This window comes from Silurus meridionalis, chromosome 15, assembly GCF_014805685.1.
Source record: "Silurus meridionalis isolate SWU-2019-XX chromosome 15, ASM1480568v1, whole genome shotgun sequence".
Classification (NCBI taxonomy): Eukaryota; Metazoa; Chordata; class Actinopteri; order Siluriformes; family Siluridae; genus Silurus; species Silurus meridionalis.
This window is the reverse complement of record NC_060898.1, coordinates 12,059,953-12,076,398: the sequence shown is the minus strand read 5'-3', so window position 1 is coordinate 12,076,398 and position 16,446 is coordinate 12,059,953. Positions and strand designations below refer to the sequence as shown.

Genomic DNA, 16,446 nt, shown 5'->3' with positions numbered 1-16,446 from the left:
ACTATCTGACTGAGCAAATTGTGATAGACCTACAATATGTTAAATTAACTAACTAATAAATTAACAAAATATATAAATAAAATAAATACTTCCACCTGTATTAAAGACCAATAGATTCCTTTTTTCTTCATTTTCTGTTTTGACTGTTTTATGTTAACAAGCTAGCAAGCTAAAAAAAAAATGTCAAACCAAAGAAAAACAATAATAATCCACTGACTAGCTTTCCGCTATCATTATCTAGTTACCTAGATAATCAACATTTTAATTATGTAACACTAATAGTCATCTAAAATAGCTTATTATTAGGCTACCTAACTAAGTGGTAATTATTACTATTGTTTTATTATTTGTATTATTTTTAACCATTATTTCATGGTCGGATTTTGGTGTTTGTCAATGCCTACTGTTTGATAGTGAAGGTTGGTGTTTTAAAGATACAATTGTGTACTACATCTCAAACTGATGCATGTATGGGAACTCTTACACACTGACACCTCTGTGGACTACAGAGCAGCTGCCAAATGCATTGCAAGTAAAGCAGGCTAAACCAGGTGCAATCCAAAATATATAGTGGGAGCTGCACACAAGTGATTACAATAGGAATTCAATTTAGAAATGCCATTTTATACACACAGTCTGTATCAACCATTATAACAACAATAACAATGTTTTATTCATAAAACCAGTGAAGCATTTTGGGAGTGAAAAAATTAAGCAAAGATACACTTGCTTGCTTTGCTTCTTAGTAAGCTTTGTGCTTACTGCAGCTCACTATAGTGAGGTATGAAGCTATTAATGTGGTAATAATCCTCCTGACCTTTTGCTTAAGATGTTTACAGACTCTTTATATAGATAGCTTATGTACTTCAGCTCTGAATTTAGTAATTGTTGGTTATTGACATGTTTTAGCTTATCTTTTATTTACTCTTTAGGTCTATTACTTGGAACAAATATTGAGCATGAGTCACTATGGTGCTTGGTACTTCAAATATTGATGCTTATTATTTATTTGTAATGAATCTGGAAAAAATATTGTCTGTTGTACATTGTGCATTGACAGTGGAGTAGATGTGGACAATTATTTTTCTTTGTATTGCTCTCTTGGTGGCAGTGAGGCAAGGACCAGGGTGCTGAGATAATCAGCTAGTGGCCTGGCTGAATAGGGCTTAGTCATTAGGAGTGTGTCTTTAATAAGGACATAAAGAGCTTGGGAGAGAAGACAACAGACGAACCAAACATTACCTGCATACGCCTGTTGCTTTTGAATGTTTTTTTTTAATGGAAAGGTCTTTACAGTGACTGTTTTCTGCTAACTCATAGAAGATGGACTACAGAGGATGAAGATACTGTGTTAAAGCAGTGAACTTCAGCTTTGCTGCTGATCACCTGATCAGGTTTGCATTAGCAGATCCTTGTTCACCTTCAACACTATTAGGAAAACACCTTGCTGACGGTTGGCTCGAACGCCCTTGCCACTGCAGGTATCACTGCCATTCCCTCTTTTCCTCCACAGCTTTATAATTATGCATTACAAAATATAGCTATTTTAAAAAGTTGAGACCAGATTTGGACTTTGTTTGAACCTCTTGTGAAACTAACAAGCGAAGATGAGCGTCAAAAGTGAAGATGTGGAGAAGTTTCTAGATGGAAACCCTGAGTTTACGAAGAGATACTTTGCAAAAAAGCTCAAACCTGGAACTGTGGCATCCATTATGGGAGTCTCAGAATCCAAAGTGGATTTGGACTCCTTTGAGCTGGCATGTCAGGTGGAAGAAGGTGCATTATTTTTTGATTTGATCAGAGACATGCAGGAGAATGTTAACATGGAGAAGGTGATCTTCAAAATCTTGAAGCGACTCAGTGCTCTGATCCACGCTGACCAATGCAGCCTTTTCATGTACAGACAGAGGAATGGCATAGCTGAATTGGCCACTCGGTTGTTTAATGTGAATGCCTCATCAAAGATGGAAGACTGTGTGGTTCCACCCGACTCTGAGATTGTCTTTCCTCTTGATATTGGCATAGTTGGACATGTTGCACAGTCCAAGAAAACCATCAATGTCAAAGATGTTACAGAGGTAAGATGTGTATTCTATATGATGGACATGCTTTTTTATATTTTTACAAGGGAACACTATTATGTGCTGTTTTGTTTTTAATACATTTTAAATATAAAATAAAAGCACCAATGACCATCATGCCTGCAGGTACAGATAAAAGGTAAATAATTTAGACCTGCTAAATCCTCTTGACATAATCCATTTATTTCAATATGTCATGACCCTTTCTGCCTTGGGGATTATTTCACTTGTGGCATTGTACATATTTTTTGTGTCAGCAAAAAAAGTTTAATAGTTATATTGTGATATTTATGCTTAAAAATAGCTTTTTTTTTTGCTGATATGCATTAAAATATTTACTACAGTTAATCTCTGTGCATTGGTACACTATTCACAAAAGAACACATGTCAAGCTTAATAAGCAGAAATTATGAGAGTTATTATAGATAATTTATTACAAAGTTTTCATTGAACTAAACACACAAGATACATTTTCAATAAGAATGTAAAACAAGTAATTTTTTGATTTTTATATAAAAAAAAACAACTAAACTATTTATTCCAGAATAGTCACTTCAGTACGTTTGTTGATGAACTGACGGACTACACCACACGCAACATCTTGGCTACTCCCATCATGAATGGTAAAGATGTCGTGGCCGTGATCATGGCAGTCAATAAAACTAACGGACCCTATTTCACAGATGAGGATGAAGATGTGAGTGATTCAGAGCACAGATAAGCCTAAACCTATACGTATATCTACAATCATGTTTAAAAAAAAAAGGAATTTAATGGTTTTACACACCAGGGCATAATACAAAACATGTGTTCCAAAGCAGGTAGGAAATTAGGTAAATACAACCTCAAATGAACAACACATGACAAATTACAGCATGTCATTATTTATTTTTACCAAAATAAAGCCACTGACCAGTCTAAGTAGCAGCTGCAACAATTTATAGTCCATCATTATACAGTGAGGAGCATTATTCACAAGTAAAAACTTCCAAGACATTTGCCAGTGTTCCCAGTAGTGGATACCCGAGAAAATACCCAAGGTCAGACCATGCAATGCTCAGGGAAATTGCAAAATAACCCGAGTCATCTCAGAATCTACAGTCCTCAGTGTAAATGTTAAATGTTAAAGTTTATGACAGTAAAATGAGAAAAAATGGAAAAAGCTTCTTCTCTCTAAAAAGAACATGGCAGCAAGGCTTATTGCAAAGTTGCATCTGAACAAACTACAAGACTTCTGGAACAATGTCCTTTAGACAGGTAAGCCCTAAGTGGAGATGTTTGGTGAAAACCAAACACAGCATATTAGTACAAACAAATCATACCAACTGTCAAGCATGTTGGTGAAGGGATGATGATTTTGCAGACACAGGGCCAGGGTAATTTAAAGTCATTAAGTTTGCTATGAACACCTCAGTGTACCAATCTGCCCATGTTTGGATGAAGTTGGGTCATACTACAGGACAATGATCCTAAACACACCAGCAAATCTACAACAGAATGGCTGAAATAGAACAGAATCATGGTGTGGCAATGGCTGTGTCAAAATCCAGAACTCAACTCGACTGGAATGCTGTGGCAAGACTTTAAGAGAGCTGTGTATAAACAAATACAGTACTCACAAATCTCAATGATCTTAAGCAACATTGTTATTAAGAGTGAGCCAAGATTTCACCAAAATGATGTGAGAAACTGATAAAGTCATATATAACAAGATTAGTTATTGTAGCTAAAGGTGGTTTTATATAGGCTATTGATTCATAAGGTGTACTTCGTTTTTCATACATGGGTTATGGTAATGACACTGTGAAATATGCCATGTGTTGTTCATTTTTATACTCCTGATATGTAAAACCAGAATTCAAAGTGTGTATTTTCATTTTCACATGTGTATAGAAATGTCTGTGTGTTAATTGGCAGAAGGCATTTGGATTGTTAAAAATAATTATCAGAGTAGTTAAAGATTCTATTATGTGCTAGTGGGGGTTGGAGAGAAGGCTGTTGATTCAAATTCAAAAACTGCTAAGAGCCACTGTTAGGCCTTTCAGAAGATTTATATATGTATGCATTGATTAATTTCTGCCTCAGTGTCAGTGTAAATACTTGTTTTTTTATTGACAGCTTTTTTTAAACTATTTAAAAGTTGGCACTCTGAACTTGAAGATTTACCACCTGAGCTATCTGCACAACTGCGAGACACGTAAAGGTCAGGTGAGTGTGTTCTTGCATGTTCTCAAACATTCACAGCTAGGTATGTGCAATTGAACATAATATTGATTGTAAGATTGTAATAAATGATGTGGAAAATACACTTACTAAAATATCTTTTATGATTCTTTGAGATTTTATTAAATAGTAGTTATAAACTCTGAAAGCAGGAGGCATGTATTTTTACATCATGGTTGTGTACTGCTTTAAGTCATTATAAATATAAAATGTTTACATTCAAGGATTTTTACCAATCACCCTTTATATTGAAAAGACTATTACTAATAATGTTTTTAAAAGATTGCAAGCAAACGTGTATATTTTGATATATAAGGCTAAGAAATGTGTTCAAGGTTAATAAAAATAATTTTGTTATCTTTTTTGCACAGCTGCTTTTGTGGTCTGCTAATAAAGTGTTTGAGGAACTCACAGATATCGAGCGACAGTTCCACAAAGCTTTGTACACTGTGCGGGCATACCTCAACTGTGATCGCTACTCTGTTGGTCTGCTGGATATGACCAAGGAGAAGGTAAACCCAAATCAAACATTGTGTCTGAAATAATCTATATGAAAAGACCATTATGGAATTAATTAAGTATGAGAGAAACACCTAAGGTCCACCTTAGTAATTTCTTCTAATGAATGCACTCACTCCTTTGCTTAACTAGTGAAAATTTTCAACTCAAAAAGCCTTTATTTTGAGGTCTGCCAATCTTTAAAATTTTTATACTTCTGCTCAATTTTACATGTAGTCGAGGACTCAGACTACAATGTCTCATATGTCTTGATTCTGAAAATTAAGTTAATATAAATACATGAATACCTAATATTTTACCACTGATTCCTTTTTCTCATGTGTGGTCTTGGACAGGAGTTCTTTGATGTCTGGCCTGTGTTGATGGGGGAACAACCACCATACAGTGGTCCCGTTACTCCAGATGGGAGGGTAGGTGATATAGTGTCTTTGACATATTAATTTCCGGTCTCATTTAATAACATAGATGCTCATGTAATTTACGCTCGTGCAGGAAATCATCTTCTACAAAGTCATTGACTACATTTTACATGGAAAAGAGGACATCAAAGTCATACCGTAAGTTCTGCCAGTAGATTGCATGCATGTAAAAGTAAGCATGAATAAAGTCACAGTACATTTCATCTTCAATGAAATAGGTAGGATGTTGGTTATTTTCCTATAGCAGCACATTGATAACACAATTGAGTAATTCCTTCCCTACCACTTTGAGTTGCATATAGCGATACATCACATCATAGTCATCATTTTAAACCATTCAATACATCTATTTTTCTTTTTAATCTTTAATGTTGGAGCATCTCCATTAAACAAGTTAGTTTCTGTTTTCACTTGTGTTATTGCAGCTATAAACAATTGTTTCTCTTTTTTTTGTCATTAATAAGACAAAAAATGCAAATTGTCATGTCATGCAAAATATGAAAATTCCTGTTATATTGTAATAAATAAAAAAATTCAAAAAGTGGAGTATTATTCTACAAATGTTAAATAATTACCCACTCAAAGAAGACTTCCTAGACCACCTTCTGAAGTGAGAACTTGACAGCAATGTTATTTTTTTTGTTTGTTTTGTTTCTTTAATATGTGAACATTGCTACAGAAATCCCCCTGCAGACCACTGGGCACTGGCTAGCGGTCTACCAACCTACGTAGCAGAAAGTGGCTTTGTATGTGTAACAATCTTACTGATATAAAAAATATATATATATATATATATATATATATATATATATATATATATATATATATATATATATATATATATATATTAGAACTGAAAACCAGTCTTGTACAAATTGTTTTATATTCTTCACTGTTCCAGATCTGCAATATTATGAACGCCCCAGCAGAAGACATGTTTAAATTTCAGGTACACATCCATTTTACATTTAAGGCTCTCAAATGAGACAGCTATTTAAAACAAAGCAAAACTGGCTGCTCTCTGGTGGGATAAACTGTCTTCCTCTATTCTATCCTGGAAATCAAAACAAGACTAGCCAAACACAAATGTCATTTTATTCATTTATATAGAATATAGCACATTCCTCCTATTATGTTATTATGTTGAAAACCTTTTAGATGGTGACATTTTTGGTATTTCTCAAATTCTTCTTTTCTAAACTGAAATATTTTTCTCTAAATAATTCTAAACCAGAATGAAAATTCTAGCATTATAAAGCCTTTAAAGTAAAATTGAGAAAAGTGCATTAAAATATAACATTTTATCTGCAGTGCTGGAGCATTACAGACATTTTGACAGCATTTTGTACACAGAATCATAGCATTTAACAACTTCATCTATGCATAGCATTCACTTTATGTGGAAATCAAACATAGCTAGCAAATTTTCACTGCTCTGTGACATAAAATTTGCAGCAGTTTATCAAAATGACAAGAGAAACTAAATTGCTATTTTTAATGATTTGACACTAATAATTTGGTTAATTGGTAATGCCAGAATTCAGCCACAGAATTCTGAATGGTTTCTCTGGACCTTCCAACACATATCTCAGAAGAATCCTAGATTTCTTTTGTCATGCTAATGGTGAGACTGAGTGAGTGGGTGGGAATTAGAAATGGCTGAACTTGAAGACTAGTTCATATCTCAAGTCTCCAACACCAAGTATGTACTGTACTTGTATCTTTGTGGTGTAGAACGTGGCCCTTGATGACAGCGGCTGGACTATTAAAAACGTGCTGTCTTTGCCAATAGTCAACAAAAAGGAAGAAATTGTGGGTGTGGCAACTTTTTACAACAGGAAAGATGGCAAGCCATTTGATGAACAGGATGAACAACTAATGGAGGTAGATTTTTTATTTTTTGGGAAAATCAGAAAATCATTAGTAATTAACTGCTTGTTTTGCAATGTAAACATTAATGCTGTTGATTTTATAGGCTTTGACACAATTTTTGGGCTGGTCGGCACTCAACACAGATACCTACGACAAGATGAATAAATTGGAAAACAGGAAGGACATCGCCCAGGACATGGTGTTGTACCATGTCAAGTGTCGAGATGATGAGATTCAGAATATCCTTGTAAGTCATAGGTGCACACTATTGATTTACAAATTATATAATCAAAGATAATGGACTATGACATCACGTGCATATATAAATATATAAATATATATATATAAATTTCTATAGAAAACCAGGGAGCAGTTTGGGAAAGAACCAAGGGAATGTGAGGAGGATGAACTTTGGCAGATTCTGGTATTAAAAAACATTCACAGAAATATTTTTGACAAAGGATTTTACCTCATTGATAACAAATTTCAGAAAAGGAAATTGTTTTATTTGAAAAAAGGATCTGTTAAATATATATAGACCTAACTGTGTTTTTTTCCTATATCCCATATCTTTTCATGTAGAAAAAAGAACTTCCAGGAAAAAATAAATTTGAGATATATGAGTTCCGGTTTTCCGATTTTGACTGCACAGAACTGGACTTGGTGAAGTGTGGTATTCAAATGTACTATGAAGTTGGTGTTGTGAAGAAGTTTCAGGTCCCTCAGGAGGTCAGTATTTGCGACAATTAGCATAACAAATTTTTGTTCGTTGGTGAATGTGAGGAGCTGTAAGAAATTTAATTGCCAATGCAGACTAGCAAAAAACAACAGCTTTTTTTTACGTATGTCATGGGCATTGTTTTTTGTCATCATTTTCTTTCTATTTTTTATGTCAGAACAAATAAAAATGATGGGTTACTTAACGTAATCCTGGGTTATTTGATAACAGAGTGAGGTGTTTCACAATGGGGGAATCGCTTTGGGCGTGCCCAACTACAGAAGCTCCTATGACACGACGTCTGTGTTGACAGACAGGTCAACCTGAGATCAGGCTCTGCCCCACCTTTACTACGCAGGTCGACCCCTTACAATATAATTGTAGCAAGATTTCTTCCTGTTCCTGTGCAAGAAGGGAAGTGCTGGTGAAACACCTCACTCTGTTATCAAAGAACCCAGGATAACGTTAAGTAACCCATCGTTCTTTTTCTAACTTCACTCTGCGTGTTTCACTATGGGAGATATACCAAATTACATGGGCTCTGACCTTCTGGCTTCTGGCACTCCATGTGCTAAGGATGACTCAGATATATTCAGTCTATAAAATTGCACAAAGGTGTGTGGCGTAGCCCAACCAGCTGCCGCACAAATTTCCTGTACAGAAACTCCCTTAAGTAGGTTCCATGATGTCACCATCCCCCTAGTAGAGTGGGCCCTTAGACCCTCAGGCACCTGAGAACCTCTGCATTCATATGGTAGAGATATACAGCCTTAACAATCTAGTGAGACAGCTGCTGTTTTGACAACTTGTGAGGAGCAGCCCAAGACACAAACAGCTGGTCATTCTTCCTGAAGCCTGCTGTTCTCTTGACATATGTATGGAGAGCCCACACCGGGCACAAGGAATTCAACCTCTCCTCCTCCCTAGAAGAGAATGGAGGAGGGTGGAAAGCCAAAAGCATTACTTTAGGTACAAATGCCGGGTTAGGGTGAAAGGAAACTTTTGAGAGCCCTGGGGCAAACTGTAAACAGGATGGACTGACAGACAGGGCTTTCTAGCTCGCTCACACGCTTAGCTGTTGCCAGAGCCACAAGCAGCGCCGTCTTAAGAGAGAGAAATTTTAACCCTATGCCATCCAATGGCTCGAAAGGGTGTTGAGAAAGGGCCTCCAAGACCATAGACAGATCCCACAGTGGAACCATCTGCCTAGACACCGCCTCTTACGCCCGTGCTCCTTTCATGAAACAACTTATTGAAAGGGTGCTGACCTGCAGGTTCGTTGCCAAACCCGACATGTTATGCAGAAATAGCTGCGAGATATACTTTTATAGTAGAGATAGCTTTCCCTTTGTCCAGCAAATCCCGGAGAAAACATGTCTTCAACTGAAACACACCACTTTTCGAAGACTCTCCTTTTATTGTTATAAAGTGGGTGAGTAGATAAGGCTTTCACTTGCGTTACTCTGACTGGTCAACTGAGATGTCGCCGGGGATACAACCGCAGACGCACAACCCATCGTTGAAAATCTCTTATCATGAGAAGTCCCAAATGTACTACAAAAATTACAGAGGCCATTAAACCCAGCATCCTTTAGCACACTTTGAACAGGACCATAGTCCCCTCTCTGTTCTGCAATTCTCCTCACTGTCAGCGTGACTCGATAGAGAGGGAATCTATTCTGAACCCTAGATATTCTGCGCACTGCGCAGGCATCAATCGCTCTTTTCCCTGTTTATTTCAAATCCCAAGTTGTAGAGATGCGTGACCACACTCTCTGCATCTCTGATCACTTGCTCTCTCAATGAGGAGCATATCAGATAATCGTCTATATACGCTTGTGGGTCCGTGAGCAACGTTTGAGCATGCTTCGGGCCCATGCACGCAATGCACATTGAGTGAGGGTCCCTGCCCGAGATGGTTGCTCCACATGACGATGGACACGGGCGAGATGCAACCTCCCTGATCTTGAAAACATTCCCCTTGGCAGGGGGGATGACCGTTGACATGGCTGAGTGCGGAGGAAATCAAGACTCATCACAACGTGTTAGTCTATCGATATTCGCAGGGTAGTTAGCCCTTTGACGGCTTCGCCTTGACTCGTGAAGCCTTTAGTTTGCTTGATGCCACTAATTCCCTACCGTGTCACGCCTTGACGCAGACACTATAACGAGTTTCGCGATGACGCTCAGCATGATCCTGTATGACTGGTCTCTTGTTCGGTGGCAGAATCCAATGACGGCCCGCACAATAAACAGTTTAGCAAAAACCAGCAGGAAACTGGATGTGCTGAGAGAGCTTGACGTAGTCCCTCATAGGAAAAAAGAGTGAATGATATTGTAAGGGGTCAATATCAAGGGGTCAAGACAGACGTGGTGTCATAGGAGCTTCCGTAGTTGGTCACGCCCAAAGCGATTCCCCCATAGTGAAACACTGAGCGAAGTAAGAAAAAGAACTCTGTCCACTTTTTATTTATTTATTTAAGAATGTGAGATCTCAGGTATCGAACCACTTTTACAACATTTTTACTCCATTAGGTTCTAGTGCGGTTTATGTACTCTGTGAGCAAGGGCTACAGAAAGATTACATATCACAACTGGCGCCATGGCTTCAACGTTGGACAAACCATGTTTACATTACTAACGGTACAATATCTCTTTAAGCAACAATTAACCCTGAATTTAAGAATTGATACTGTGGAATATATAATTAGGATTTTATTATGTGTGGAGTCAGACAGGTCAGCTGAAACGATACTACACTGATCTTGAGGTCATGGCCATGATCACTGCTGGATTCCTGCATGATATTGACCACAGAGGCACCAATAATCTCTACCAAGTGAAGTATGGCACTTTCACTAACAATGGCAGAATATGATAATGAAGTATATGCATTAAAATACCTGAAGCTTGAGATATATATATATATATATGGAATAAACCTCAATTGTGTGTTACTTCAATGTTTTTATTGTGTTTTTAGATCCCAAAATCCATTAGCAAAGCTTCATGGTTCATCGATTCTGGAGAGGCATCATTTAGAATTTGGCAAGTTTTTACTTGGGGATGAGGTAATATTAATAATTATTAGTATTATTATAATTATAATACAGTGAAACTCCGTTGTACGAGCAACCTATAGTACGAGCAAATAGAGATACGAGCAAACTCGCTCACAAAATTGTACCCTATTTCACGAGCAAGTTTCGAAGGCACGAGCAAACCACACTGCCGGTTCCCCGTTTTCGGCGGAGGGAAGCATCAGTCGCTTAGTTGATGATGCATCACTCGGTCACTCTCGTTGTTCAGTGCAGCAAAAACGTTTTTTTTTTGTTTGATATTTTTATTTCACTAGAAATCTTGAAAAATGTCTCCCAAGAAAATCAGTGATGGTGCTGTGAAAACGAAAGTAAATAGAATTACCATGGAAACCAAGAAGGTTACGGGCATGTTGCGCGTCTCACACTCGCAATCAACCACTACCACATGATTAAGTGTTAAATTATGTTCACATTATGGTAATTTGTGGTGTATTTGTTTGTTAAAATAGGCTACAAATACTTTTTAAGTACAGAAATAAGCGATCGAAGGAGATCTTGGAACGGATGAAATCACTTTTACACTTATTCCTATGGGAAAAATCAGTTCGAACGTACGAGCAAATGGACCTACGAGCAATTTTCAAGAACGAATTATGCTCGTACAACGGGGTTTTACTGTAATAATAAAAAAAAAGTTGCAAAATCTTTCAGACTCATTTACAAAATGACTTTGGGCATTTTCCTTTGTTTGCAGTCTTTAAACATTTTCCAAAACTTGAACAGAAGACAGATTGAGCATGTTTTGCACTTAATTGACATTGCCATTATTGCTACTGACCTTGCCTTGTATTTCAAGTGAGTAAACATTTACTTCATCAGCAGGATTTTATTACACTTATTAAATAGCAGCCTTTATGTATATAAGGAATAAAAAAAACTTCCATGTTGTGGCGTTATAAGAAAATAATCAACAACGGGAAGGTGTGATTAAACAAGCATCCCAAAAGTGGATTATCTTCTTATAATCAAATCTATATAATTCAAGGTTTTGGAACATCCAAACAAATTTGGGTCTGTTCAAATGCAGCTTATCATATTGATGAGAAAGTGCAAAGCACAATATCCTCTGCAAGAAAACGTTAAGTAGAACTACTATAGCTAGAACCACCACATTATTAGAAATCTGTGAACTACAGCTCTAGCTGCTGTTATGATACATTTGCAAACATCTTTAGACCAATTATAATTCCAAATTCAACAGTGCTGTAGAATAATAATAAAAAAATTTAAACCAAAAGAGATTTTTTTTCCTCTTAACTTGACCCCAACATGAAAATGATCTTGTCTCCTAGTCTGCAATCCCAATTATGAAAATGTATAATAAAACTTTATATTATATTTACATATTAAGGTGAAACATACGTTGAAACATAAGTTTTGTTAAAATCTTGTAATGTTAACAGGAAGAGGACAATGTTCCAGAAAATTGTGGATCTTTCTGAGACGTATGAGGAACAGAAGAAATGGGTCGAGTTCCTGTCTCTGGAAACGACGAGAAAGGAAATAGTAATGTGAGTGCAAACACTGCATTTGGTCAGAAATGTATTTAAAAAAAAACTTGTGCTGGTTTTACTAATTCAGTAAAAGCATTTTGTTTATGTTTGTTATATGGATATGGCCCTGCTTACATGGAACCAATAGGGCCATGATGATGACTGCTTGTGATCTGTCAGCTATCACCAAACCATGGGAGGTTCAGAGCAAGGTGAGTTTCTGAATGGAATAAATTTACCAAAACCAAGGTTCTGGAGTTCAGATATATAACTTTATTTTGTCTTCCCAGGTGGCACTTTCTGTAGCAGCTGAATTCTGGGAGCAGGGTGACTTAGAGAGAACTGTACTTGAGCAACAACCCATTGTGAGTCTCCATGGGGGTGCACCTAGTAGTAGAGTGTTCCTTATATGATTTTTATTCCTAGAGTGTGAGAAATAATGATCAGTGGGTAAAGTTCAGGTATAAAAAAAATAACTTTTTTTAAGTCTTTAATAGCCACTCCCTTTAAAATAATTATTAGGCAGTATTTTAATTGAAAATGAACATTATTTTAAGCCTTATTGTTCTTCCGCAAATGCAGCTGTAAGCCAGTTTGAATTATATTTGTGCTTTCTTCTATAGTGCACTTGAGGTAAGAACATAAAAACTGCACTCTAGAGAATAGAACGATCACTTCTGTTCCACTATATAGCTATATGGTTTTAGTTCAGTTCCAGTAAAGTGAGAAAGTTACTTAGAGTCAGTTGCACAAAGTGCGAAAGACATGTATGTTTTGGTTACAGGTGGCATTATTCAGTAGATGTGAGCTGTTAAAAAGATCTGTGGAACTGATCTGTGCCAAAATAGCAAACTGTACTGCTACAAAAGGTATAACGTGCTCTAGGCTTGATGTGCTTGTATTTCTAACAAGAAATTGAAAGAGATTTATGTGTATGTTTTCAGTCCTATGTGCCCATTGCAATTGTTTACTTAGTATTAAGTAAAAAAAAAACATAAAAATTACTTCTCCATCTTTCTATTTTCAGCCCATGATGGACAGGAACAAAGCTGCGGAACTGCCCAAGCTTCAGTGTGGCTTCATAGATTTTGTCTGTACTTTTGTCTACAAGGTATTATTTAGGAGACATCATACCATTATATTTTGGTTAAAAAAAAAAAACAGGGCTTGAAATATAAAATAAACATATGCCCTGCAGGAGTTCTCACGGTTCCACAAGGAGATCCAACCCATGTATGATGGCATCCTTAACAACCGGAAAGAGTGGAAGGCTTTACAGGAAGCATATGAGGCAAAGCTGAAGGAGGCTGAAGAAGCAGCCAAGGCAAAAGCAGAAGCAGAAGCGGCCAAAAAAGGTTTGGCAAAGACATCACATAAGTAGCAGTTTCACCAAAATATTCTTCATTTTGGCCTGAAAGTGCAAATTAGGTGGTAAATTAGTTGTAGAGAAGCAGTGAATGAGATGTTTATCTGGGAGTTCCTGGATCAAGCTTCCTCATTACGTCACCTGCAAAAGAGAGTGAATATGTTCTACAATATAAAATATAATAGTTTTCTTGGTCACCAAATTATTTAATCTGTGTTGTTTCATAAAGTTAATTACTGCTATTTTTCTAATAATGTTTAATTTGCTTTAGCGGCTGCCGTCAATAACCCATCGCCATCGGCGTCCAAGACCTGCTCAATCTGCTAGAATTGAACAGACGTTAGAGAAGGTGAGGATTTAACACAGCCACTGACATGGATGGCACATGGTGAGAGTGGCCTCACTCCAGAACAGATGGATGCTGGGAAACACTGAGCAGGACATTGTAATACATGCTTCCAGTATGCCACAAGACCAACTGGGGCCTGATGACAAACTTCTGTAGATACAAACCATGATGAACAAATTCGCCATCATTGGGTTGTAGGTTTCTTGTTTTTTTTTTATGTCACATGATCACCAAGTCTTGTATGTTCTTGAGGCAAATCCAAAAGTAAAGTGTGTGAAGATTAGGGAGCACATATGATTGCTGTGAAGAAAATTCTTGTTGCATTTTTAAAGTGTATACTGTGTACCAATTCCTATTAGTATTGGTGGAACAAGTCTGTTATATGAGCTGAGGTCCAGTCTTACTAGTCGTATGCTTTAAAGGCTCTTGTGTCATTAGACAGCATCTTACCTGAAAAGCAGCCGTGGCAGGCATCAACTTTGGGTCATATTATACATCATTACTGAAACAATTACTTAAGCATCACATGGTGAAAGTGTGAATGGACTAGAACACCTTGGTTTTGGATAGATCAAACAAGTGTCTGGAGTTGTATTGAAACCGTTCTTCTTAATGATACAGAAAAAAATGCACATTGTAAAAGAAATCTTTTGCCACTGAAAGATGTTTTATTACACTTATCAAGAAAGCCATGTCTCAAAAGAACATTTGAATTGATTTGCAATGGCATTTCCCTTTAAGTGGACCCAAAAAAATGGCTACAAAAATCACTAGGCTACTTCTTGCACAATAATGGTCTCGAGACCCAGAGAGGTCTCCAAAATATAAATAATTAAACCATTTGTACAAATTTGCTACATGCTTGTTGACCAGTATATCAGTACTAGAATCCTTACACTAGTGCCACACTATAGTATTGTTCAAATGTACTTTAATGGACTATATATGAAATTCCATCATGACGTTGCATCAAGTGCGACCACGCAATTTGTTTTGAGACGTGTGAGTTTACACTTGTGACACACGCACTTAGAAGGAATACCAGTGCCAGTGGCCTTCATACCTCTACATCTCATTTCCAGTGAATGTCTTCTCAGCTAACTTTGAATGACACTTAACCTACAGATGTCACCAGCTGAGTGTGATATCATCAAGAGGAAACAGGAGCACACTGTCTCTAATTCTGTGCAATGTTTTATGAGGAATTGTTTTTCCTATGAACAGCTGCAAAAATTACCACACACCAATTGTAAATCTTTATTATGTAAATAAACAAATTATAATAAAAAAATTGAAATAGTTTAGCAAGAAAGCATGGCATTATAGTATATGTGTATATTATGGTATATATAGCATATTATGATAGTCAAGGTAAGATAGCTGATTTTATTTAAACAGAAAAATCCACTGTTCAGAAAAGGCCCAGACTTGAGTGTGATTAATTGTGTGATCCATGCAGCAGAGGTGCTGGAACGCTTGTTGTAATTTGGAATATTGGTTGGTTGTGTTGCTTTTATATGAGCAGTCTCATATGCAGTGTTTAGTCTGTTTGAATAGAAACCCTGGTGTGTTCTACTCTTTGGTGAACCTGGACAAAGCGCTTACTTTGGTTATGTGTTCTTTGTGTGCAGGTGATTTATTTCCTTTCTACACACATTTGGTTTAAATTTTGTTGATGGTGTTTTTCCAGCACCGTATTTCAGATCAGTGAAAGAAATTAGTATCTAGTAATCTTCAGACTAAAACCAAACCAATCTAAACCAAATTGCCAATTAAATAAATAGAAATTGCTGTTTTTCAGACTCATCAGCGACTTGCCGTGACAAACTGACTGTTTTGACATGACATGGTAACTGTTGGTGGGTAGATTTCCAGTGACATATTTGTACAAATATTAAGCGACTTGGTGCAGTTGTGCGCACAGGATCAGTCTTCTGATTCGTGGTCGAAAGTGGAAGGCTAGGTGTGCAATTTTATAGTACAGCGATTATGAAAATCGATGTATAAATGAATATAGCATAATATGTTTGAAAGCACACACAAAATCCCCCTGTAAAGCTACTTCTGTGTGGAACAAAAATAAAATATGAATTTGTATGAAATTGCAAAGCTTTACTCTTAAGGAAGTATGAATGGTTCATTTTTTTTCAAGCTCACATTCATTTATGCATGAAATTCTATGGAATCGTTTGCCTTTTTTGATTATGTAATTACAGAATAACAAGATTTTGAAATATTAAGTCATGTAAATAATATTAATAGGGTAAAATTTAAGGTTGCTCTCAGAGAATTTGTTGGTGGTAAT

The 16,446-nt window shown here is 36.6% G+C and overlaps 1 protein-coding gene across 1 annotated transcript; it reads left to right on the top strand.

Moving 5' to 3' along the window:
* Positions 1-910: 910 nt before the first annotated feature.
* Positions 911-16,240, top strand: pde6b (phosphodiesterase 6B, cGMP-specific, rod, beta). The gene is made up of 22 exons (XM_046868525.1): positions 911-2,078; positions 2,626-2,778; positions 4,200-4,289; positions 4,676-4,816; positions 5,159-5,233; positions 5,316-5,380; positions 5,922-5,988; positions 6,144-6,191; positions 6,977-7,126; positions 7,218-7,361; positions 7,473-7,538; positions 7,697-7,843; positions 10,368-10,475; positions 10,567-10,676; positions 10,816-10,903; positions 11,628-11,728; positions 12,337-12,444; positions 12,575-12,638; positions 12,717-12,791; positions 13,454-13,537; positions 13,625-13,781; positions 14,064-16,240. Exons 1-22 carry the CDS (start codon positions 1,608-1,610, stop codon positions 14,117-14,119), a joined length of 2,568 nt encoding a protein of 855 aa, XP_046724481.1. The 5' UTR covers positions 911-1,607; the 3' UTR covers positions 14,120-16,240.
* The last annotated feature ends 206 nt before the right edge of the window (positions 16,241-16,446 follow it).